At 35.8% G+C, this 27,656-nt stretch overlaps 1 protein-coding gene across 11 annotated transcripts in view; it reads left to right on the top strand.

Annotated features, from left to right (window-relative positions):
* Window positions 1–27,656, top strand: part of Adgrl3 (adhesion G protein-coupled receptor L3) — a 796,065-nt gene that overhangs the window by 483,701 nt on the left and 284,708 nt on the right. For 10 of the 11 annotated variants that reach the window (XM_005392863.2, XM_013518570.1, XM_005392854.2 and 7 more), the window contains 2 exons: window positions 8,467–8,481; window positions 10,644–11,444. In XM_005392863.2, the coding sequence (XP_005392920.1) occupies window positions 8,467–8,481; window positions 10,644–11,444 (816 nt within the window). The remainder of the gene's footprint in view (window positions 1–8,466; window positions 8,482–10,643; window positions 11,445–27,656) is intronic. The other variant, XM_013518568.1, reaches the window with a different exon arrangement.

The raw sequence follows: 27,656 nt of genomic DNA, 5'->3' as shown, positions 1-27,656 counted from the left end.
GGCATTAAGTGAACGATACATATAATAATACTGATATCATGGAGTATATGACAAACACTGAATAAATATAAATTATTTTCAGTATTATTGTCATCTTCCCCTTTATTTTTTTTTCTGGCCAGATTGAATAGTATAGAGGTTAAAAGTGCAGACTCCACCTTTTAAACACCAGGCCTACCAACTACTAGTGATCTGAGTGCTGTGCACAGTCTCCCCATGTGTATAATGACAGCAATAATCCCGACAGGACTGATGTGAGGATTACATGAAATAGTGGAGATAAAGCATGTGGCAAGTAGTCCGGCATAGTTTATAGCGACAGAATAGCTTCAATCTTCATATCCATAAGAGGAAATTTTTCAGAGATGATAAAGTCTGTCTTAGGAAATGAGTGTAGAGTAATTTGCAGTGTAAAGTGACACAGCTAGAAAGGCAAAGCTGTAACCAGTTCTATTATAAAGAGATAAGTAACACGTAAGAATTTTATGTGTCAGGATGTTGCCTTACCATAAGTAAAAGATGCACTTCACCATCTGTAAGGTTTGCTCTTTCTCACTGTTCATGGCGTTGAACACACCATACAAGGCCACACTGGCAAACATTTGCAGATGATTTGAAAGCACTTCTGTGCCATGATTAGCCACCAGTGATAACATGACTTCAGAGAAAGTGCTAATAGCAAAGTGAACGGTACAGAGTTCTCTACCTTCAAGAAGCTCTGAGTGCTTTCAGATAGAGAGACAGCAACATATCTCAGTTAACAAGGGATGACTCGAGTGAAAATGAATGGGATCAGGACACTTGGCCATGGGGTAAATATCATGTGTTATTTATAATAGGCTCGTGACCTAAGAATAGCTTTCACAATTTGAGAGAGTTGTAAAATAATCATAAGCGATGACGAGAATGGGACAGGACTTGTGTGAAGTCCAGAAAGCCTAAATTATTTTCTACCTGGACTTGCAGCATATGTCTGCCAGTCCCTGAACTAAACCATGATTGAAAACCCCTGTCCCCAGGAATCTGTGCTGAAACTATACAGTGTTTGTTCACTATGGCTTTTCATGTTACATACATTCCTGAAGAAATGCAAATGTACCCTAACACCTAAAAGCAGATTTTGCCTTCACTTGGAGGCAAAAGTTGAGACATTCTGATCCAAAGTGGCAAAATGAGCACAAGCAAAGAAATAAACATTGTTTTAGATTATAGTAACAATCAGGAAGCCACTGGGAAGTATGTGCTAATGTATAGAATTAGGAAGACATAATATTAGGAAACATGTAAGAAACTTAAAAAAAAAATACTATAGTGTTGTAAAGACTTGGAATTGCCAGCCATGGTGGCCCACATCTGTAATCCCAGGACTTGGGAGGCTGAGGCAGGAGCATTGCTGAGAGTTCAAAGCCAGCCTGAAATGCATAGTAAAGCCCTGTTTCAAAAAGACACACACATGTGTCGGGGATAGAGCTCAGTGGCACAGTGCCTGCCTGGCAAGCGTGAGGTTGTGAGTTTGATTTCCGGTACAAAAAAAAAAAAAAAAAAAGACGTGCACACACGCAAAAGACTTGGAACTTATAATACCTGAATTGATGTCTTGATTTTATCAAACACTAAAGGAATAAATGAATAGGTATTTAAAGCTACCTACCAGGGATTCACTTCACATGCATAGGGGGTATCTGACGCATATTTTGCAAGAAAAATTCTGAAATTTTGTTTCAATTTTGAAATTATATTGAGTTATTAATATTGTTCACATTACTACTAAGTACAAAGAATTTTCAGTTGCTTGGCTAATGAATCCAATCCCAAGTTGCCTGCGGGATTTGCAAGGTTTCTCGAAAGAGCAGAACATGTTGTAGCATCTTAGCATTCTTAGGCTTCTCCTCAAAATGCTGATTTTTATTGTTTTTGCTTTGTTTGTTCTTTTTTTTTTGGTTTTTGTCCGGTACCGGGAACCGAACTCATGACCTTGTGCTTGCCAGGCAGGCAGGCACTTTGCCGCTGAGCTAAATCCCCAGCCCCTGCTTTGTTTGTTCTTTACCAAATATCTTCGTGCATATTGTCTCATTCTCTTGCACAAATTCCTGATAGAAACTTTTGATTCTAAGATTAATTCATAAGATCTTAAACTTCTAAAGAGAGGAAACTTTCTTAGTTATAATTCTATCAGAAGTAAAGTCATAGGACTTCTTAATAGCTCCTGGTTTTTCTTAACAAATTTCTGTTTTCATGATACCCTGAGTTTGATCCACTTCCCTCTCCTACAAAAAGTTAAGTGAATCAAAATTATCACATAAATTAACAATTTATTCTTAATGCTATTAAGGATTAAAAAGTAAATTGTGATTTGGTCCTAATAGCATCTCTGTTGTGTCTTTTCAACTGTAAAATTTTAAGTGAGAATAAATGATCTAACTAAAATTTTAGTTACAAAAATGCTGGAAATATTACCATAAAGTACTTAATTTCTGGGATTAGATCTAGATTCATCATTAATATAACATTATGTGTATTATGATGCATAGAACCTATTAGTAAGAATCAGTGAAATACATGTTTTAGAAACAGTGGATGCCATTCTCCAAAATTCCCTGGGAAGTTTGGTTTCAGTGGACTGTTGTGCTTCATCTGGCTTCAGCTTCTCCTGGTATACACCTCCAACTTTCTGCCTTTCTATTCTACTATTCTTCCGTGTTTCTAAGGTCTTTACATGGGTTTACCAGAAAGCACTCAAGAATAGATTGTCATTGATAAGTAAGTTTCCTGAAGAAGGCCGCTTATATGACTACAAGTTTCCCTAAGGCATAGATCAGTTCATTCTAACACGTTCAGACCGCCAAATCTGGAAGTTTCTATGAGGTCGTTCCACACGCTGTCTGCTCGCATAGTACGTGTTTAGTAACTCTTAGCCATTATGACTGTTACTACCATTCTCTGTACTCTTGGCCCGAAGGGACTTGCCCATTGTCTGGAACTCAGCAAGCGGGCTCAGGGGATCTGATGGATTACTCCACGCAAGTAGTGTTTCACACTCGAAAATGACTCTGACTTTGTTTTTGCGTAACAAATGCAAGTGTCGTGTGGCTGTTACAGAGTGGGGACAAATCATCGTAACAAGGGTGTATCCTTGAGAGAGCAAATGTAGTATTGATCTGAATTGTCTTCAGTAACAAGTTCAAAAATTTATTATTTTTACCAGAGCTCCTACAAAGACATTCAAAAAGGAGTCTACTAATAGTACCATTTTCTTCTAAAAGGCTAAATTAACAGTTTGAAAGGTTTTACAGATTCATCATTGGAATAGAATGTTAACACACAATAAAAACCTGTCTCCATTTCTTTAGCATCTATGGATATTGTATTTAAGTGTTTAAATTAGAATGTGGCTACTCAAAGCATTTTATGAATTATTGACATTTTCAATCTACTCACTCCAGGATGAAATTCATTAGGGAGGTGTTCGCTTTGAAAACACATTATATAAAGGCACTGTAGTACAAGGTGCTTTGAGCAGCACGTTTATTCACTGGTGCGTAGGCATTGTTTGAAAAGCATCATTTAGAGGCAGAGCTGCAGAGATTACTTCTGTCTCTCACTAAATAAAGGATTAGTACTTTATTTACTGAAAGAGACAGATGTCTGTCAGAATTTTTGATATGCAGTATTCCCCAAAATGTAATGAACTTCGCAGATCTTGTTTCTATTTACTGAGGAGCTTCTCTATTTTCTTGATAAATGTGAAATGGAAGAAGGGAGAATATTATCATTTCATAACAATACAAATTAGTAAAACATGAAGTGTTGAGCAAAATTCTGATTCCAGTGTTAGGAGAAATGTGTTCCTCGGTCAACCAAAGTGCAGCCCATTCTTCTCTGACATTTTTAATCTTCTCTTGAGCGATGTTTTAATCTCCGTTGTCAGGGGATGAGAACGCAGAGCAGTGTGTCATCCGGCGTCTTTTTTTTGAAAGGACCGTAATTCTTTGTGTTCACTGCCCAGAAGCATAACGCATACTGGTCAAGTTCTTTCCATGTGCTGGGCACCAGAGATAAAGAAAATATTGTGCCTTATCAATGATCAATGAGTAAAATCAAAAGTTGGATTTGAACCCCAAGTCTTCCGCTTAATAATCATAGAGCTGTCCTCTTTGTGTCTCAGTTTCCACATTTGCAAATCTGAAATAATGAGAGGGTCTACCTCATAAGATGCCTGTGATGTTTAAGTATCACTAGTATTATATACAAAACCACAATGTTTATGGAATTTTTTTTGTTTTGTTTTGTTTTGTTTTGTTGTTTTTTGTTTTGTTTTTCTCCGGTACCGGGAACCGAACTCACAACCTTGCGCTTGCCAGGCAGGCGCTTTTGTTTATGGAATATTATAACAGATTCAGGGCCATTTCCAAGGAGATTCCATGTACTTTATGTATTGCTTCTTCAGTATTCATCCTCATGTACTGGGTGACAGACAGGAAATAGATAACAGGAATACAACCATAAAAATGTGTTGCGCTGAATTCACACGTTGGCGAGTATCATTCTAGACAAATACAGGTCTTTGCTCCCTGCTGGTGTGGGCCTTGGGCATGTCCTTTGACTTTTTCAGTTGTTAATACATCATCTCTGATGGAAATAATAAATACCATCTGACAATATTGTTTAAAGAATTAAATCAGCTGATTCATATGAAAACATTTTGTTAAGTTACAGTGTAGGCGCTCAAATGTAAAGTATCATGGTGAACTTTTGATTATTTACTTGTTAGTGACTTTGTGGGTTTTCTACAAGCCAGTTTTTATCCCAGGACTCATTTTTTATTACCTACTTATTTTACCTTTCTGCCTGATCCTGAATTGCTCATTTACCCTGTGGCAAGGGTACCCAAATGTATTTTAACAAACTAAGCTGAATTTTCCTAAGAATGTAATTGTTAATACCATAAGATTTTCATGAAAAAATATTTGCTTATAAATTCTTTTATAGCCATCTTATGTCCCTCATAAATATCTTTTAATTTAGAGGTTATGAAATATGGATGCATTCTTGGATTTTAATATTCTACTGATTTGGGACATTTGTACTGTAGATAGAAAGTGTGATCTTTAACAGTTTAAAACAAAAGAATTTAAGAATTAGATGCAATTTCATAGTTCTTAGTTATGGCGCTAATAATTTGTGGTATGCAACAAATTTAACTCCCTGTAATTTTCAATGCAGTTTGGAAAAGCTTGGCAGTGCATGCTTCTGCTCTGTAATTCATGCATTTATAATTAAAGAAAGAATCCAAAAGTATTGCATATTGTGCAAAACATGGTTAGAACTGACAATATCTGTTTTCTGCACAATAATATGAATGTATATTATATATATTTCATGATCTATTGAAGACTGAATAGAAAGTTTACTAGTCTTTTTTCTAGTTTCTTCTTTTTACATGGAAAAAAAATTACCCTTAATTTGAATGTCATGTTCTCTAATCACAGGATATAGCTCCTGAGCCTAAGTGTAACAAGGACAACAATGAAATCACTTCAAGGAAATATATAAAAATGTTTACATAAACTGAATGGATAATAAAAGCAGTTTGAGGATTAGAAGAAAGAAAGAAAGAAAAACTAATTCCAAAGAGGTTTGGAAATGAACAATGACAGTTATATTGTCAGAATTCAAAACATTGGACCAGCTAAAAATAAGAGAACCTGCAGAATACCCTAGCACAGTTGTCCTTGTAGAATTCATTTATTTCCTTTCTCATTATAGAGAAGGAAGATGGGCATATTCTAGGCCTGTGTTTTTTGGTATTTTCAGGCACCAGATTCTTGCCGATGTGACTTCCAAGAGCAACCAATTCACATTTGTTCCATTTCCATCCAGTTTTACTTGTAATGACTTGGAGATATATACTTCCCATGAGTTTTACTTTCCTCTCCATTCGATAAAGTATTTAAAGATACTAGGTAGATAATGTGCTGCGCATATGATTTTACCTAGTACATACAAATTCTGTTTCACCCCGTTTTCCTTTGTGTGTCACACGTATAATATCAAGAAGTTAAACTATTCACTGTTACTTCAATTATGTATTTAATTCAAGAATTATTCATTCTGTGTTTATTATGTGCCAGGCACTGTGTAGATACTTAGCAAATAGTAGTGTTCTTGTGTTTTGTAACTAATTTGTTTGTTGTTTCAGGAAAAAGAAACTTTTAGAATCAGAATTAGAGCATAGGCACTGTCTGGCTAATTCTAAATGTTACTGAGCTTTTCAACAACAAATTATGTTTCCTTCCCAGTTTTTGTTATAAGAATATGATTTGTGTGTGCATGTTTCAAGTTAAATTATAGGACTGCTTTACTTTAGTCTTAAAAATAGCAAATAAATGATAAATGAGCTTCAGGCAGTCACGACATGGGCAAGGCCATAATAATTTTCTCCAGAGCAGAACTGCCTAATAAATCTTAATTTTGAGTAACCACCAACTAAGAGGCCAGCTTCGCTTATACTACAGCTTATGCCAATGTCTTAGAAATTAGATCAAGCCCAAAGAATTAAAAGCAAAATTTACCAAATGAAAGTTGAAATTCTTTGATAAACAAAAATTTCCATTAAATAGTAAGACAATATTTACATAATATAATAGCTATATGATCATACTTTTTGTTACATATCTTTTCTTTTGCATTAAGAAGTTGTTAAAGAGAGAAATGTCATTCTTAAAGAAGTTAAGATGTGTGCCTTCACGTATGTCTACAAGTTTTATGTGAAATAATTCTAACTTTGTGAGCGTACATGTTTCACAATAGTAATAGCACCAAATTTAACTTTCAAAGGGATAAATATATTTCAAGCTATTTCAAGAACTGAAATATAGGTGAAAATCCTTTGTAGACTAGTAATTGAAAAATGACAATTTAATGTCCCATCCCCAATTTTTGTCATAATGAGTCTCAAGTCCAAACTTTTAAAATTATTGACTAAATCATTGTGTAAGGTGCTAGATCTTCTAGTTGTCAATCTGAATACAGGTCAGTATTTTAGTCAGTGAATGGAGAACGTCTCTTAGAATAAAGAATGTGCTGAATCATATGGCTGAACCTTGTAGTCACTGGCTGAAGAGTAGTTGGGAATGATGATAAATTGTGACAAAATATTAGCGTTTTTTTAAAGAGCTCTAGAGAGATTGTTAAAAATAGGATTTATAATTAGTGAAATACAACTTTTGAAGGAAAAATTTTTAATGTGTTGATTTTTCTTCTAACACGTGAGATTGAGGTTTCAAAGAAAAGTCAGTGGTTAGAAAAAAATGTGATTTTGACAATGATTGAAGAATTTAGATCAAAGTACAAAAGCTCACCCAAATATAACTACAGGGAATACTATTTCCTTCTTGTTTTTCAGACTGTCCCAGTTTTCACTTTATGTACCTCACACAATATATTAGATCCTCTCTTTCATTCAAATTGCCTTCATATTGCACTAGCTATAATTTGTAGTTTTTACCACAAAGCCATTCTCCCTGGCATCTTTGCCTTTTTGTTGTTGGGTTCTTTTTCTCATTAAGGTATCAGTACACCGTGCCTAGTGAGACAACTGTTGATAAGATAAAGAAAGTGCTGCTCATGAGTGGCATGAGTATGTTACAGTTAAGAATTTTTACTTTTGCTCAGTCCCATAAACATAATAACATTTAATATGAGAGATATATAAATAGAACAAGTTTGAGGATCTCAAATTACTTTTGCAAGTTAAAAAAATTTTTAGTTAGAAATTTGAGAAAAGGCCAGAATCAGCGGCTCATTACTTATATCACCCCTGTGGTAACAGGTTTCTCTGGGAGACAGTGTTTCCATAATAATATCAGTTATTGGTGAGTTGGACATTTTCTTTAATAAGATTCCTAAGGCCATCTATTCGGGGAAGAATCTTGCCTGCTACTGTTTACCTCATGGACTGACAAGCTACAGAAACTCTTAGACCCTAGGAATGAATTATAGACATATTTCTTCTGAAGAGATCAATTGTTTGAGCACTATAAAAACCAAGACTATTATGTTAAATAGTGGTACAAAACCATAATATTTATAACTGAAATGAACCAAACTACTTGAAAGCTCTGTGTGTATGTAATTGCTGATCTGCTCTTTCAAATGGAAATATTGATGTTCTTATTATAAATATTGCATTTCCTATGTCTATAGAATGGTGTGTTTATTGTCTTAACTTGATTAATTTTCATCTTATTTATACTGAATTTTAAAACTTAAATGGTTATTTTAAAGCAATAATTGTATTAGAGAAATGGGCTTTTTAAAAAACATAATGTTCAATGAAGCAAGTATGAGTGAGGTAAATTATTTACTTTCAGTTTGGAAGAGGTGAATTATAAGTGCTTGGCCAATACCGTACCATTAATCTATTCTCTTTTCTTCTTTCTCTCTTTACTTCTCTCTCTCCAATAGAAGTGGAACAAAAAGGTAATTAAATACCTTTCCTAAATTATATACTATTTATAGGCTAAGTTATTTAACAGTTTAACATTTAGTTAAAATAATTTTGTTATTAATTCTGATCTATTTTATGAGAATTGATTTACTACTTCTGCTGCTCAACTTCACTTTAATCTGTTACTGACCAGTGCTGGTTTGATCTTCTTCCTCTAACACAGTTTCATATTGTGAAATTTTCAACACTGTATTTTATTCCTCTTTATTTTTAAAAGAAGTAGTTAGAAGTCCAGTAAATGTGACAAATAGTTATTGGTTTAGATTTATTTCTATTTTTGTACTGGGTAATTTTGCATTGCTCTGGTGTGCATTAATTTTTAACTATTAGGAGAAGAGGGAGATTTTTTTAAAATATACTATATTAGTAGCCAACAGCTGATCATTAAGGATAAAACAAAATTATATAAAATTTTGACACCAAAGGGTAACTATTCTTTTCAATGAAAGTGATCATGAAAAGATCCTGAGAAATTCTTATAGTCATGAATATTTTTTTATTTTTTTTATTGATTATAATTTGGCAATGGCCCTCTCTATGTTTATGGACTATTTTCGTAACCAGCTTTCTCTTACATTCTATTTCCTCAAAAGTAGAACTTTGGAAATGCTAGTCATGTACATTCTCTTTCTATAATCTCCAAAACCTAGCTGTTGCATCTTACAGTTTTCCATTGGATCTGTGCTTTTCATTGCTATTAAAAAGCTAATCACTAATGTTGAAAGAATAATCTTTCAATCATTAAAAAATGGGTCATTGTCTAAATTCCTGGTGATTGCCCAGTTTCTCATGCAGTACTTCTAATCATTTCAAACATACCAGTAGACTGCATGATGAGTTTTCAGCGTGTTTGCCTTACAAATATATTAGAGCAGTGTTTCCCACAGCAGGTTCAGCGGAATGCCACAATCCAAAGAGGCTCCTTGGAAAAGATTCCAAGATCAAATGAGCTTGGGAGATTCACTCCCCCTCCCAACTCTGCCTTGGAGATTCACTAAAGTACCTCAGCTATTTCAATCTCTGCCACAATTATACTTAATGCGACATTTCTTCAACAGTGTGGCTCTAGCTTCCTTTTTTTTCTTTCTGTGAAACATCTCGTTATACCACTTGAAACAGTTCTTCAAGGACCACCCTTTGGGAAACATTGCTTTATAGCTCCTTCGTTTCAGATGAGTCAGCCAAGCTTCTTTACCACCACTCACATATGTTACTGAATCACACTGAGAAGCGAGTGAGTCAGAGGATCCCTACCCGCTTTCATTCTGAAGTATGAGCAGCAAAATAGAGCAAGCAATCTTGTTTTTTAATGCTTTTCTCATGTAACAGTAAAAGGTACATGTTTTTAAGTTCCAATACTACTGTATTTAACAGGACATTTTTAACTGATTAAAAATCTAGCACTTGGGTTCTTTTCTGTAACTTTACACCTTTTCTTCTTTCCTTATTCCTTCTTTCCTTTCTTTTCCTTCCTCTCTTTTTTCTTCCAGTATCCATCCATCACTCATTTTTAATTGTGTGGGTTGCATGCTTTGTGTGTGTTGTAGCAGCTTCAAGAGCTTTGTTTACTAGAAGATTCAGTGGCCTGTTTTCCAGAACTTTTTCTTTATTTAAAAAAATATTGTAGGAAACCCATCTGTTTCTTAAGGATAACTGTCAAAAAGATAATTCTGTCAGAGTGGAAACAATATATTTTCGTATCTCAAAAACTGATATATTTTTCAATGAACTAACAAAAATATTGTTTCAAATTTTGTTTTAAATATTATGCTTTAAATAGTGAACTTTTGTATTTGTTGTATGTCTATAGAATGTATAGACATGCTACACTTTATAGATATATCCAAAAAATAGTATAATGACATGTTTACAAAGGTAAAAACCCACAGGAAAGCAAAACTACTCATAAAAAGGCTAAACTTGTTTTCTGTAAAGGAAATCAAAATGATTTAGAAAAATAGCCAGAATTGACATGGACAAAAACATTGTGTTCTCAAAAACAAGCAGCGAAATAAGGTGGTGGTGGTGGTGGGTGTCTCTTGTTATATTTTCATCCTGTTTGGTGGAAAATAAGTATATATGAAAGAATAGCAAATTAATATATTTATTGTTTTAATTCTTTCCCTTCCAACAGTTTTTCTTTGTCCCGGACTACTCAAAGGAGTGTACCAGAGCGAACATTTATTTGAGTCTGACCACCAGTCCGGGGCGTGGTGCAAAGACCCTCTGCAGGCCTCTGACAAGATTTACTACATGCCCTGGACTCCCTATCGAACCGATACCCTGACTGAGTATTCATCCAAAGATGATTTCATTGCTGGAAGGCCGACGACCACCTACAAGCTCCCCCATAGAGTCGACGGCACAGGATTTGTAGTATACGATGGAGCCTTGTTCTTCAACAAGGAGCGCACCAGGAACATAGTCAAGTTCGATCTGCGGACTAGAATAAAGAGTGGAGAAGCAATCATAGCGAATGCCAATTACCATGATACTTCCCCTTACCGATGGGGAGGAAAATCTGACATAGACCTGGCAGTGGATGAAAATGGGCTGTGGGTAATCTATGCAACAGAACAAAACAATGGGAAAATTGTCATTAGTCAATTGAACCCTTACACCCTACGGATTGAAGGGACGTGGGATACTGCGTATGATAAAAGGTCAGCTTCCAATGCGTTTATGATTTGTGGGATTCTGTATGTGGTCAAATCTGTGTATGAGGATGATGACAATGAGGCTACTGGGAATAAGATTGACTACATTTACAACACCGACCAAAGCAAGGATAGCTTGGTGGATGTACCCTTCCCCAATTCATACCAGTACATAGCAGCTGTGGATTACAATCCCAGGGACAACTTGCTTTATGTGTGGAATAACTATCATGTCGTGAAATATTCTTTGGATTTTGGACCTCTGGATAGTAGATCTGGTAAGTTTGACTTTTAACAGTTTTCTACAGGGAAATACTGCAGCTTGCTTTTAATAAGTTTTTTGTATGTTTTGATTAGACTTTCTTTGTGGTCTTTCATCCAGCCTATGTACTTGAAAGATCATGCATTGTCTTGCCATTTTAGAAGGATTGAAGGTAATCTCTGTCAGATCTAAACATGTATCCACAAGAAATTGACTCTACCCTTGCGCAACTTGACTCCATGGTGGAGCCCTTCTTCTTTCTGGGGTATTTGTGATTGTAAGCTGGTTGGTTGTTTGCACAGGGAAGAACACAAAACCTGTGCTGAGAGTTCCGTCCCTTGTAATTCATTGGGAAACACCCTCAAAAGCGATCACCACTTGGAACATGTCTGAGGGTTGCCATGGCATAATGCTGCAGCGTGCCACAGGACGCCACTGTGGGAAACAGCGTCCGCTTGAGGGTTCACAGGTCTGAGGGAACCTACTTAATACATTGAGAAAATGCCCATGACTGATAAGTACAAAATATCCCAGTTTTTATAAGCAATGATAATGCAAAACAGTTTTGAGCTCGCTTGCAATAATCTTTAATTTTGATTCTCTAAGTGTCCATTTCCCTGCTGGAACAGACTGTTTGATTTTAATGTTGTTTAAAGAGACCCATAAATAGCTTTTAATTTTTTTCTTTTCTATTTACACAATTGAGTGGGCTTAGCTTCATTTGAAAGTTAAATTTTGTAACAGGCCATAGTAATGCTGTCCAAGATAAAATATAGTGTAAAATTAAGACAGAGGTGTCTGAATTTTGGTAGAAATAAAACAGTTCCAAGAATGAGTTATTGCATTGGTGGAATAGTGGTAAGTGTAGCTGCCTTCCTAAAATGAATTATTTTTATCAGTTAAAATTCATTTGTTAATATTTTGTATTTTCTGAATTTATTATTTTCTTCATTTTTGCCAGACTTTTGCTAGCATACTATTCTGCTTTCTTAGTCCATTATATTATATACACAATTTTTAAAGAACTAGATTCTAAGTTTTTTATGGCCAATGACTTTGCCCTTAGAAATATCCCTTAGATATACTTATCTAACCGGTATTTATTTTCTCAGTGCCAGTGTAATATATTACAAATGCTAATAGTTCTTTGCTGATTGAATGAATCGATTCCTACTCTTCTGCAGGTAGAATGACAGATTAGGTGGCATTTTCTATGACCTATGAAAGGCTAATTTTGACAACACTTCCTTCCACACCTCCTCCCATAACCAGCAATGCTGTTCATGCTTTCAATCGTCTTCTATGGAAAGAAAAGTGTAAATATGCAATGGCATCAAAAGCCACTTCTTATTAAGTCTCCAAGAAAAATCTCTTAAACCAGCTACATCATCTGGTTCCCCATCTACAGCAAAGGTTTTAAACTCAGGTCACTGCAGTTGAGAACCTAAACAAGAATCAGTCATTTTTAGTCAATTAGGAAAAGTGTGATTTCATAATGGTGATATTCTTAAACCAAAATTTATATTTTACCAGTAAATACCCTACTTAGGAATGTTTTTTAGCTTTTTTGGCTCAAACGGAATAGGAAGTCATTGCTAATGTCCCAAAAAGAAATTATAATATTGTATTTTACAATTAGAGAATAAAGGAGTAATGACATTTCAAATCTTGTTTGTTTAAAAGACCATATATTATTTTTATTTAGATAGTAGGTTTAAATTTTAACTGAGGTGTTAACTCAATAAGCTAAAGCAAATTCTCAACTCAGATTTTATAATCTATCCTTAAAGAGAAAGATGGTGCCATGACTCATATGTTTAGAGACTTACCAAAAAATATTTCCAGCATATACTAATAAACTTACAAATATATATACACTCTAATACATATATATGTGCATATACTTTGTCTATGTATATTTTTATAATTATATATAATATTAGAAATATGGATCTTTGATCATTATGGACATGAGGAATATTATACTAGTCATCTTACTTTATCTGTTTAACTGTATATGGGAGTTAAATTATGGCCATCTTGCCCCCAGGCATTAGTGCTCTTATTTGTTTGAAGGGTGTTATTGAAATAGCAAACACTGAGAAATAAATTTCAGCTTTTTTTTTTTTTTTTGCTTTTGTTTTTTGGTTTTTTCCCCTGGACCAGGAATCGAACTGATGATCTTGCACTTAGCAGGCAGGCGCTGTGCCGCTGAGCTAAATCCCCAGCCCCTTAAATTTCAGCTTTTAATTGAATTCTTTGGTCAGGAAATTCAGTTTTTGCTCTTTTTGAAAAATCACAATTAAGACCTTGTCTGCTTTGCAAATACTGAGATTTCGCCTGTTTTACATTTGTCAATATAATCACCGAAAAAGGTATCAATTAGCGTGCATGAATGCGCAAATTAAAAAGCTGGTACTTTGGCATGGACTTATTTCAGTTTGGAGGGGGAAAGAATAAATGTAGAAGTAAATTTTATGCATGCTATGTGGGAATATGTGGATTTCAATTAGCGTTAATAGAGGCTGTTCATCTTATTCCACACAAACAGCTCTAGCTGGGTGTTTTTCTGTAGTAAATTATGGTGACACTTTTCAGAGCAATTGCCTTCAGTGAATTCTGATTGCTATTTTATTATGGATCTTCCTATATGTCTATGTACATAAACCCTGAACTTAAAGCCAATATTTTAGAGTCAAAAACTTACCTAAGTCTGAGTTCCAAAAATGTATTTGTTGCTCCCATCTGTTGGTAGTAGTCTGTCTTTTTCCTGTAATAACAGGATTCCATTTTTTAAAATCATAATGTTTACGTTTTGACGTGAAGGGTTACTTATGTCCTGCGTCTGCTGTATGTAATTATTATGTATATCAAAAATCTGTTACTGCAAGATAGAAGGTAAATACCCTTCTCCTGGGTAAATAAAAGTCTTCTAGAGATGCTTACATATCGTTAACATCCACTTCAGATGCGAACGAGGGAGTCTGCAGGGCCCGGGCTGGCATGCAGCCCGCCAGGCACTTGTTGGACTGAGCTGTTGCCTCAGCTTCTTGGTCTTGGATATCTCAGCTATAAAGTGGGGAGGGGGCTGGGGATTTAGCTCAGCGGCAAAAGCGCCTGCCTGGCAAGCGCAAGGTCGTGAGTTTGGTTCCCGGTACCAGAGAAAAAACAAACAAACAAACAAACAAACAAACAAAAATATAAAGTGGGGAGACAGCCTCTGCCTCGGAAGATTGCTGTTAATTGTTAATGAGCTAGTACCTATAGCAGGCATAACAAGTAACAAACCTATCCTAATAACTGCACCCCAGCTGTACTAAACGACTACCATTATCCATATTTTCTAAATGAGGAACCTAAAGCATGGTAGCTCTTCCGACTTACACAAAAAGGGCTCTTAGTGCTAAGCATTGTCGAGATAGAACGCCATTTGTAGTTTGTGTAGATCATTACCATGGATTTGTGCTTCAAGTATTGTATCTACTCTTCAACCGTGAAATCGGATGTCCTAATTTGTTTTGCTTTTGTTTCTGCAAAGGTCGTTTTTAAAGTCTGAATGATAAACGTTGAAGAAGAATCTGAGGAAAAACTTAGCTTCTCAGATATATTCTAAACGTGGTTTTAGAAGTCATTTGATACTAGTTCCCGTCTCCACACTGCAACAGTGTCACTTTGCCTGAAGTCGCTATCACTGTTAATTTGCTTTAGTCAATGACGTGTGTGTTTACTTTCTTTTTCAAAGGAAAAGATCTTGACAACAATATCTATGAAAAGAAATGAAAACAATAGCTATAAAAAGAAACTAATTTTCATTAAATCTTATAAACTTATATTTCAAATGTTGGTCGTACCCTGGAAATAATGTTTCTGCTGTAAATGATCCTTAAGCACCTTTTCTCTAGGTAAAGCTTTGGAAGCTTAATACTTATTTCTCATTGGGCTCCAGAAACATTATTTGCAAACGTAAGAAGCTCATCACTTATAATGCACTGTACGGAATACAGATTGGCAGCATTCTTGTGGTTTTTCATCCTGAAAGTCAGGGGAAACTACTCAGATCTTATTTTGGTGTTGCCATTAGTGTTCACATAGCAACATATTGACGAAAAATATTAAAATAAGGGGCCAGGAGTGTAGCTCAGTGGCACAGTGCCTGCCTGGCAAGTGCGAAGTCCAGAGTTTCCTTCCCGGTACCCCCGCCAAAAATTCTTAAAATGGATTAAAGACCTGGGAAATGTAACTAAGTGATATATCTCTTGCCTAGCATGCCTGAGGCCCTGGAGTTTAAACCCCATGACCACCAGGGAAAATAGTATTTTAGAGCTGATTAAACTTTGATTCACATGGTAAAAATGTCTTAGTCATTTTAGTCTACCATTTTTATAAGTACTCTATAAAGATTTGTTGAATGATTTTATAAATGAATGAATGAAATTATATTGTAAGCTTGCTTTTTCAGGGTTTTCTGAGAATGGGAGCATTAATGCTAAATTCATTTGCTGGGTTCATGCACACGCTCCTCAGGTAGTCGCATCACTGCGCAAAGCTCTGTAGCCTAGATTTTTTTTTTTTATGTCACTGTAGCCACACTCCAGAGTCCCTCTCCCCTACTCCCAACTTTTTCCCTTCTCCTCCCAGATTGTGGGGAGTTTTTGAAACCTCAAAGTAGTTTCGTGCGTGTTAAAGAATAGTGCCAGTGCACATTAACACCTAGTATACTTTCTTCCAGAAGTAATTGGAAGAAATGTAAAGTCACTAGTCTCACAATATAGAAGAAAGTGGACAACTGTTCAGACAAGTTTATATTAGGAGCATTTTTCCTGATTGTTCAGTTGGCAGATTTAGAGATCTCTTCAAGGCAACGCAGAGAAAATGGAAAGTGTACTGTATTCAGAATGGCACAATAGTTGTGTTCTACTGTAAAAATATTTAAAGAACTGGTGATTCCATTTTTGACACCTGTATGTATTAACCCTTGAACATAAAGGAAATATGAAAATATTCTATTTTTTTCTGGGCAAAACGTCAGATCTACAATTATTTTTTTTGGTACTGGGAATCGAATTCATGACCTCATGCTTGCCAGGCAAGCGCTTATGATGTTGAGCTATATCCCCGGCCCATGATCTACAACTATTAAATCTAGAATTTTCTTCATATATACATTTAACTGTGTCTATTTCTTATTATAATAACACATATTATATATGTACAAATCTCTTTACTTTCAAATGACAATGTGAATTGGACATTAAAGACCTCAAAGCAATCCTTAGCTGCTGCACAGGTTATCTGAGTAATTCTCACATTGCCGTCGTAATTTGGGAAACTGTGTGTTGTATCCTGGTATATGCCGTATAAGGGAATCCCTTGCCACACTTTAGCCACCGTAATGATTCCTAAGTGCTGTTTCCAGCGAAGCACCTTGCACCAAACTCATTACTCATGAATAAAGATGAGGAACCTATGACAGAGATATCTTCTGTGACTCTTCCAGTTGGTTTCTAAAGTGTTCATAGAAAAATCTATAATTTCCTCATTAAACAAACAAATGTCCAGTATTTCTTCCTGAAGGAGGACGAAGTAGGCTCAAGTTGATAATAAGAGCAGGCAGAAAAGCTTAATTCCAAGAATTTCCTAAAATTATTATGCCTAACAGATCCAAAAACCTACAGGCTGAGATTTAGTAAAAGCCAGTTTAGGCAGTAAGCAGGGAAAGAGAATTTAGATAAAGACTTGTCCCACCCTCTTGTACCTGCTCTTGCTTCCCAAACCCAATCCACATTTTCTTGAAAGCCATTTGAGATTATGTAAATCACCCATTTTTCTCTGTGCTAAAGATAGTAGAATCTAAACCAACAACAAAAAGCCTGCACCTAACAGTTTAATAATGCAGATAAGGTGAACCTTCTGTCCTTATAATATGCTAATTAAGCGAATTTGTGTCTCCCGTAAAAGTTGGGGCTATGTAGTGATGAATAAGAACTTTAAACACACATGACACCTCGTTAAAATGTAATTTTCACATCATGTATCTGAGCCCTTTCCCTTGACAGCTGAGTAATGTAAGTGCTGGGCAGAGAATCCTGAACATTCTGAAACCGTCACGTGTTGAGTAGGTAGCTGAGTCTGCTTTCTGAACAGTTCTGTTGGATGTGGGGCCCCTGCATCCGCAAACAGAGTCTGAAGGGAGTGGGAGCTTAAATCAAACTTGTCCTGGCCTATGGATCGCACTTGCTTCACGGTTCCACTTGAGATGCTGCACTGTTCCTAACGCCTAATTGACCTCTGTCTTAGTAGCTGAGTTAACTTTACCAAAAAGAAAAATAGTCGGGGACTTGTTGCTAATTTCAACTCTGGTATATTTTTAAGTATCAGCTGCTTCTCTGTTTGCAAAGCAGCCTCTCCTCTTCCAGCCCCTCCTCCGTGCCTGTGGTGACAGCTGCTGCCTGCAGGGCCTTCCTGCTGCCTGGCTTCGGAGAGCACGCCCAGAACTTGCAAAGTTTACAAGCGCTATCCTGGTGCTACTCAACACCAGTTAATTCTCTTTGATACATTTTTTCTTTCTTTTTTTTAAAATTTTTTTCTGCATTTTTCTTTCTTTGTAACTGAGAGTTCAAACTTTCAAGAAAGTCCCTGTCTGCTTTTTAGGCTCTGAGTATAAAAACCATGGTTTTCTATGAAGCCGAGCCAAACCTAGCTATACATACAGCTGAGCAGAGTGCTGGCCATGAATCTGACATCCGGGTGACCTTCCTAATCGAGGAGACAGGAAGTAAGGGATTTAAAGGTTCACAAGTATTGTAGCATTATTTTCTTCCTATGGAGTGATGTCCCTGATGAGTAATTAATACATAAGTAATCAAAATGATTTCTACATGCACCTCACAGTCATAAAAAGATGACATATTTGTGAATAAGCTTCCCACTTACACCAGCTGTCCTTCTTGGAGTCATTTCCCTGCTCATTAGCATGTCCACCAGAGGGCAGGCAGGCGGAATGGAAAGGATTTTGTAGCTCATTATGAGCACATCCTACAAGAGATAGCAACAGTGGAGAATGAGACTTGTGTTTCTACCCACAGTAGCACAGATCAATGAGAATTGACTCCATCGTATAGTAAAACAGCCCTGGGTGACATGTGCTTCACGTCTCTGTTTTTAAAATGTTGAAGTAATGTTCAAGGACCTTCGGTGCAGTTTGACCAGAAATACTGTGAGTGTTTTAAGAATCAAAGTAAGTTCTTTTTAATAACTACTTTTCCACTAGAAAGTTAAATTTGTCAATACTATTGATTAATGACCAAAGAATTAAAAATACACAGTGGCAAATAAAGTATAATTTGTATGATTTTATGAAAGGAGACACATTGTTAGATTTCTCTGAAAAGCAAATGGAAAATATTTATGTTTTATTCACTTAAGAAGAATTCTGCCAACCTCAGCATGTTAATGTGTTCCTCTCATACTGGCTACTCTGGGGGCTGAGGCAGGAGGATCAATTGAGCCGAAAAGTTCCAGGCCAGCGTGGACAACATAGTGAGACCCTGTCTCAAACAAGAAACCAAAAAAAAGAAAAACAAAAAAGAAATTATTCTGCCTATTTCCTCTCATGCTGTTCATGGACAAACTTTTGAATATAAATCAAAATTTTTCACTGAAGGATTTTATGCACGAAACATGAATTTTTTTCAGTCATCTTAGAAAGATCAATTTCCAGGTGAAGAAATTAAAGATCAAAAAGTAGAAATGACTCAAATGTTACTTACACAGTTCAGGGCTGCATTAAGAGCCCTACAATGCCTGGCTTTCTGCCATCTCACTTTCACTCCATCAGCAATTAAAAAGAACACAGGGCCATTGCTGAGACACAAGGGGCAAAGAAGAAAGACAGGTACACATGCTAGATTTTAAGCGCAAACAAGTAAATTGAAGAAGCAAATGTAAAGTATCAAAGAACGTTAATCCTAAGTGAGGCTGAGCAGACTATGGGGCTAGGTTTCGCACTTATTTTAACCCTTAAAAACAATCAGTTGTGATGAATGCTATTATTACGTATCACAAAAACAAAAGAGAAAAGTTAGCCAAAATGCACATAATCTGCCCAGGGAAACTCAGTTTGTAAATATAAACTCGAGTTTCACAAAAGCCCAATTGTGAATGATAAAAGTGTAATATTTTATGTTTACTCACATACGTTTATATTTTAGACACAAGACTACAAATGAATGTGATATAGTTTTTTGTGGGTTGTAGTGGTGTGTGTGTGTGCATGTCTGTTAACTTCTTAGAAATACTTGAAGAAACAAAGATTTAATTATTGAAGGATTAGAAGGATTAGTTGGAAACTTTGCAAAGATTCTGAGCAATTTGAAGGACTTTGGAGATTTGAGGATTTGATCTTTATTAGATTTAAACCTACTTAGCATATATTATTTTCCATTTTCTGAATTCACATGCATTTCTAACAATATCCTCCTACTTATTATTGATGACCAAAGTTGGCAAAATGATGAAAAGTAGGTTGAAAAAGAAAAAAATGGAAAAGAACTAAAATGGGAAATAAATATATTTTCTTCGAAAATAAACAGACAAGCATTGAGTGAGTTCCCCTTTGTTAAAATGAAGCAATTAAACATCATGCAGTTTTTGCTTTCAAAATTTATTTCCCAAGATAAATATAGCTACTAATAGTTAATGATATGGATAAAGACAAAGTCAAAAATGCTTATACATTGCTGACTGGGGTCTTAACTTGTTAAATCATTTTAGAGAACAACTTGGCAATACCTATGTAAGAGAAGAAAGAATTTTTTTTTTGTTTTCTACCCTTTTGGATTTTCAGCTGAAGCTCTATAACCAATGACAGATTAACAGGTGAAGAGCACATGTTTGCTTTTAAGTAATTAATATAAGATTTCCAGGACACAGAAACCTTCATAAAGAAGCAAAGACACTCTCCCAGAAAAGGAAAATCTTAAGTGTTTTTTATAGTAGGTTTGTCAAAAAATGGAATCATGAAAAAGTCAGACCAGGACAGTAGAGTGATCCATGCTGAGTTGTAACTGGAGAAACTTGTTCTTTAGTCTTCCCTGGTCTTCCTCTATCTATCTTTGGAGACAACAGCTCTCCTTTCTTCTGGTCCTGGGAGGGCACATGTTATGAACAGTCCTATGGCCTGCGTCATGGCAAAGGCAGAGATACTTTCCTTTGCTTGCCATGTTTTGATATCTTCAGTTTAGCATACTCAGTATATGTGTTCTGAGCCCTGTCATCTGGAACAGTCTTTGACCATATAGATTGCAACACTATTTCTAAGTTTTCTTCCTAAAGAATCTCGTACTTGTGTATAAAGACATTTACACAAGAATGTTCATTATTATAACGATGTTCAAAATATTGTAAAAAGGAAGGATATTGAATTGTCCATTAGTTGATAAAAGGGTATATATAGTAAAACAGGGAAGGAAGAAACAGCAGCACAACTTTATATAGTTGTCCAGATGGAAAATATACACCTGGACCTGAAGACATGAATCTGACAGTCATTGGCAGAGTTTTTGAAAGCTGTAGTCAATGTGGAGAAAAATATTACGTGATGAGTTATCCCGCAGAGAAAATATGCTTACTCAAGTAGTACCACACATGAAATGGTCAGTAAGAACAGATCTTAGCCCCAATTTTCCTTTTCTAGGACTGGTTGTGCATCTCTTATCCAAAATTCCTGGAGCCATAATTATTTCTGCTGTAGACTTTTTATTTTCTTTTGAAATATTTTCAAAGACATGAGTGAGCTTTCTTGAGTATAAGACCCAAATGTAAACCTGAAATCCACTTATATTTATATATCTCTTATACACATATAAGAGGTGATACATATATAGGTGATTTTAGGCCCTAGTTTTAATTACTTTATGCATTTTCACTATGACTGATCAGATGAAGCCAATGGTAGGATTTTTTAAATGTTTTTCCTGCTGGCCTGCAAAGCATTGTGGATATTTTCAAGCATTATGCACTTCAGATTTTTGAATTAGGGATCTTTAATTTGTCAAAGCATCGCATTTGACTTTATCTCTGTTTTTTCTCAAATGCCTTTACCTCACAGTAATGAGTATGCCAAAGTGGCACATTTTAGGATGCTATATTTTGCTGACATTCATAACTTTGTCCCCTGACTGTGAATATATTGACTTCCAGATATTAGAGCTTTGGGGCTAGGGATTTAGTTCAGTGGCACAGCACCTGCCTGGCAAGCACGAGGGGGTGAGTTTGATTCCAGGTACCAGAAAAAAAAACAAGAAAAAACAAAACAAAACAAAAAAACCCAGATATTAGAGCTTTAAGTGTAATTATGGTTTTTACACTTTGAGGAAAATGACAAAGTTCACAAGTAGAGACACAGGTCTGTTGATTTAGATGCTCATGTTCCACAGGTAAGAATTTAAAACACAACAGTAAAGTTTCAAATGGCCAGTTTCATAAGAAAAACTGAAACATTCTCACCCTAACAGAGAAAAAGCCATTTTATATAAGTGAGGGTGAGAATTTTTAGCTGATTTACTACTGAAATAAGATAACCTATTCAGAAGGGATTTATATCATGAAAGTATTGAATTTGACAAAATAGCCATTACAAATTGATAATCAAAAATAATCATTTAATAGATTGAAATTATGTAGCATGGCTAGGGTTGAAATCAACAATTAAGGTAAAAGTTAAATACAAAAATTATTTTGACTCTAATAAATCATAAAATATAATGATTTTTAAAATATATGTTCCCATAGAGCATAAAATAATAAAATATTACTGTACAATGTATAGAGTACAAAATAAAACATACCTTTACAAAATATCATTTTATAGCATTTTTATTACATAAAAGCTATGTGTTGGAAATCCATTTAATTTCTCACGGGAAGAATTTATTGATGACAGTATAATTAGAAATTCATCTGAATTCAGAAAATGGAAAATGATACATGCTGATAATAATGCCTCATTTAATTTACTTAAATTCATATAAATTAAATCTTTCTGTAATCCATGTCTCTATATTAAGAGAAAAGGAAGTTATTATTTTCTGTGTAAATAAATTTCTCCTATGAGAAACGTTTTCACAAAATAATGCAAGAAGGACTTTTGTTGAATACATTGATGTATACTGTCCCATTAACTTAATATACAATTGTTAGATCACTTAATGGCTAAAAAGTGCAATTGTTAAAGTTATATGTAGATAAATATATGATAGTACGAGAACTGGTCATTATACTTTGCTAATTTTTAAAAAAGTTTAAATGATCTGACATTTAGTTCATTATACTTTTTTCTTTTTTGTTTTGTTTTTTTCTGGTACCGGGAATCGAACTCAAGACGTCACACTTGCCAGGCAGGCGCTGTGCCGCTGAGCAAATCCCCAGCTCCCCCCCTTTTTTTTCTATTTTTGTTTCAAAATTTCTTCCAAAAATTTGTTAAAATGTATGTAGTATAAAGCTGTGTTTATTTTATGTAATACATATTTTGACAAGCGTAGGCTCCAACCTCTTATTTTAATCTTAAATATACATGTTAATAAATAAATCCATAAATTATTTGTGTTTATATATGATATCTGAGAGTCAGATTTTTACCTCTATTCAGTTTTACCTCTATTCAGTTTTCTGTAGTAAGTATATTCAGTCTTCAAAATTTTAAAATGGATCTCTCAACATTAGCCTAATCCACAATAATACGGGACCAGTAGTCTTTCAATTCTATGAAAGTGTGTAAAAAGACCCTGTAATTGTGTTCAAGACAGTTACTCGACTACATAATTAGTACCCTCTGTGATTAGGACAGAGGAACGAAAATGCCAGAGTAATAGTAACTAAGTGAAACTGCAAGGAATGGCCCTGTTATGTTTCTGAGCTTTTGTTTTGTTTTGTTTTGACTAGGGATAAAAAAAAAGAAATTATAGCACACTCCTACCGTATCCATGGGGGAAATATTCCAGGCCCCAAAGTCGATGCCTGAAACCACCGAGAGTACCAGATTCTGCATGCACTGTGTTTTCCCGGTACATTTATATCTATAGTGAAGTTTAATTTATAAATTAGACACAGTAAGAGTACCAGTAACTAAGAAGTTAGACCAATAACAGCGATCTGCTGGAAAAAGAGTTTGTGGGTGGAGCCTTTAAATAAAGGCTGTGGGAACCCAGGCGTTGTGATAGTTGATCTGATAGTGGCGAGGGCTGCTAAGTGAACACCTAAAAGGAAAATCCTAAGTGTAAGTATATCTACACTCAATCTGAAGAGAGAGTCAACCATTCCAATCAGAGCTGAAACTTTAAAATTCTAACTTTTAGCTTTATCAGTGAAACAAGTAAAATTCTCCATCCAAGGTATTTGTTTATGAATTTTTAAAATTTTCATTAGTATATGTTTGCAGTCCATGTAATTCACCATCCCCTTGGGGAGTGGGTACATGTATGTAATGGATCGTGTTTCTCTTTTTTTATAATCCCTTTCCTTCCCATCCCTGCTCCCTCCTCAATTGCATTCTCAATACTATTCATCGTAGCTCATGTTTGTGACATACAGTGTTTACATTCACTGAGGTTATTAGGCTCCTGTACCTATACTTTATTCTACTTAGGTCCCCTCCCCCTTAGCCTCTCCATCCCCTTCCCATTTGGAAGAGATCCATGCTCCTTTCTTCTATCTATCCTTTATTTTTCTGTTTGCACTTCGCCTTGTTCAAATGAGTGATCCTTTTATGTTTGTAAGTACAAGCATTCCTGTAAGTAAGTACTTAAGTTCATATGTTCATAAGAAGGAATAACTCCTTCACTCTTAGCCTTAAGAACAAGCCAGTGCATGCTGCTGGAGGAGCCAGTAAGAAGTACTGATGGTCAGCGTCACAGTGCATCGTGTAAAAAATCCTGTGTGCAGGAAGTATTACAAGGTTTTACTACAATGTTACTTACTTATTCTGAGAGGCAAATGATTTTGCTTTAGTAATCAGTGATTTTAAAAGTGAACGATTAGAAGCCTGCTTTCTTACCCCTTTTCATTCTGAAAGGTAAGTATAGCATAAGAATACATACGCCAGGTGAAACAGGCCAGAGGTTCTCACAGTGAGACCCAGGAGAGATGTGATACAAATTCAAGCCTTCAGGTGCCACCTCAGATTGACTCCTACATTTCAGAGAGTGAGGAGTCCAACAGTGTATTTTGCAGAAGTTGCTCAAATTGTCAAATTACTGTACAGGCTGTAGACAGTACAAGATCAGTATAATCTACAGGGTGTACTAAGTGTTACACTGTTCTTTTTTCTTTTCTATTTCTGTGACTATTTTTGTGAATTACCTTTAAGTAGCTGTTTCTCAGTCTCCTATCTAATGCCTGACTGCAAGGAGGCTACATAACCCTGCTCCCCCAGTCATTAAATGCCAGTTGTCTGCCCTTCCCACATTTCAAATTTTAACATTACTGGTCAGGTCTTGAGAAGTTAATATTTGAAGTGGGCTTCTGCAATAGTATTTTTTGGAGGTGATTCTGGGTCTGCAAAGAATCATTGTCGTAGATTCTGAACATTTAAATGGAATTTATATCTGAGCCTGAATAACTGTCTTAAAACATTAGGAATCTGTTGAGCAATATACTCTCTTCTCAATGTGGGCTTATGGTGCTCTGGCAGGGAAGGACATCGCTTTGTTTTCCCAAATGGCCCTGTTTTGTGTTCAGACAGGATTACTGTCTGTATGGCTGTCAGAAATGAACAGCGGCCCCGATCCAGGGTGGACATGTCCCTCTGTGAGCTTGTCCTGGCAAAGCAGGGCGCCATTTATCCTCGTCTTGAATGGCTGGAATAAATTAGCCCAGTGAGACACGCTGTGGGAGTATAAGCAATCACGCAGTGCCTTGCAACTGTGCATGGTGTGCTCCTGGGAGCGGGTGTGAAAAGAAGACAAATTAAATCACAGCCAACACCTCCGATCTCAGTGCTTTCACTTAACCAAAGGTACATTTCATACTGAAAAATGGAATTAGCCAAAACTTGATTTTTTCTTTTATGTCCATAATTTCCCCGAGTGTGCCAATGCATAGTATCAAACACATGATGGATGCCTTCGTCCGCCTGTTCCCACTGATTCCCCGAAACACGGACAGATGAAGAGCTGCTTTGAATGCTGGGCTGCCGCTTGGAGACCAATCACTCTTTCTGACTGCGCTCATATATCCTCGCTGTTCAGGGCCAGTGTGAATGGTGCTCAGCTGTGCCAGCGCCACCGGAGGGCTCCGCGAATGGCGGGGACCTGCCGCTCTGAGTCAGCCTCCTGCGCAAACTCGCTTTACCGGCTACTGCTCTCACTTTTCTTTCTGAGACAGAAACACCTTGACCCAACTTAAGACCGTAAAGTGTAGAAGCACATTTTCAAGTGTGAATCTGTGGAATTAACTATTCTGTTATGGTTAAAGGGGACTGTCAGACTATTGTAACGTTTTAATTTTTAGAATTGGACAAGAAAGTGCTATCTCATTTAATGAAATAGCTATTTGAAGAAAAATATTTTGGTATGTTAACTTCTCCCTTCACTTCCTGTTTCAGTCATAGCGTTGGTTACTAGAAATGGGCCTAGGCTGTTTGCGCTGCAGATCTTTCTGTAGTTTCCACCCATTCTTTCAGTTTTATACTGACTCACCCTCAAACTATAGCTGCAAATTCAGCTTTAGGTTCTTGTTGCTTAAACTTTGATTTATTTATTTCTACTCTACCTATTCCTATTAGAATATAAAGTAATTTTGATAATATGCCTGTTTCAAGTAGTGTGAAATAGTAGAACCAATAAAATAATATAAAGGCTCATACAGGCCTGGGGAATTTTAAGCTTTTCTAAACTAGGAAAAAAAAATACCTATAAGGTAGATCCATATCTTGTTTTACTCATACCGTCATGATTACCTATCCTTAGACTTTAAGTATTTTTTCTGAATAAATTCAGAAGACTCGCAAGTTCTCTTATTTTACATAATTAGGTTTCATGACTTTATATGATCCATATTTAGCAAATTCTTAATTTGACTCAAGACCTTCAATGAATTAAAGTCAACATGTGCTAGAATCAGTCCTTTTTAATTAATTCTAAAACATGGGTTAGAACTAAAGTGGCTTGATCACATTAATTGGAATGAGGAGGACATAACTGTAGTTTGAAAAAGTATCGATGTGTATGTACTACAGAAAGAGATGCACTATTGGCCGAATCCTGAATGTGTGAGCTCTGTTATTTTTGATGTGTACCGCTTAGACTAGATTCCTTTTCTTGTTTCATTAATAGGACAGAATAATACTGCTTCCATCTGTAGCGCTTGGCCATTATTTGTGGAGCTGTATAAACAATGAGCAGCTGCATCATTGTTTATATTGCATGATCTTGTTTATTCATTTTAAAAATTTTGTGACAGTAGTGTAGCTTAGCAGCATGCTTATGGTAATGAAGAAGTTAATTAGCAATATTGAGCAAGACTTCAAGATGTGGGTTTTAATAAGTAGTGCTAAACATATTACGGTCATCATCCGCAGATAAACATAATAAGCCTCTGACAAATGGGGAAAGCAGTCAGATTATAAGAAAATTTGTTTTAGAATCCTTTAGCTTTGTGGTTTCAAAAGAATATTAAAGATAAACACACACTCATTCACATATGGAGGACGATGACTGCTGCAATTTCTCTTGTGGTTTTCCTCCTTTAACCGAAAACAACTACATGCTAGAAAATGGAAGCTTCTTTTAACAACAGGAAAAGACCATCATCTTTTAATAGCATATCCACTATGATAGAAAAAGAAGCCACTGCCAATAAAGGAGTCAGACAGCTCACCAAGGATACTGGAAATACAGGAGCTTTCTAGCCCATAAATATTGATAGACATAGTCTGAGTGTGTTAGTCTGCTTCATTGTAGAACCAAAGAAGACTTAATTCAAGCACAAGGAAATCCATAATTGGAAGAAAGCCCATAGTCACTGCGGATATTTTCCTCTTTATTGTAAGGGAGTTTGTTGTGTCATAAGTTTACTTAAGAACTCTGGGATTTTATAAGAAGAGCATTTTCAGGCTCCACTGACTAGAAGGGGTATTCCCAGGAAGATAACTTCTGTTATCTAAGCACTGAATGTCATGCAGTATTTGATGTAGTGATATGAAAGCACAATTATCAGACTATTTAAATATGGC

The sequence above is a fragment of the Chinchilla lanigera genome, unplaced genomic scaffold, assembly GCF_000276665.1.
Source record: "Chinchilla lanigera isolate Chin_1 unplaced genomic scaffold, ChiLan1.0 scaffold00046, whole genome shotgun sequence".
Taxonomy (NCBI): Eukaryota; Metazoa; Chordata; class Mammalia; order Rodentia; family Chinchillidae; genus Chinchilla; species Chinchilla lanigera.
This window is presented reverse-complemented; position numbering and strand designations above follow the sequence as displayed.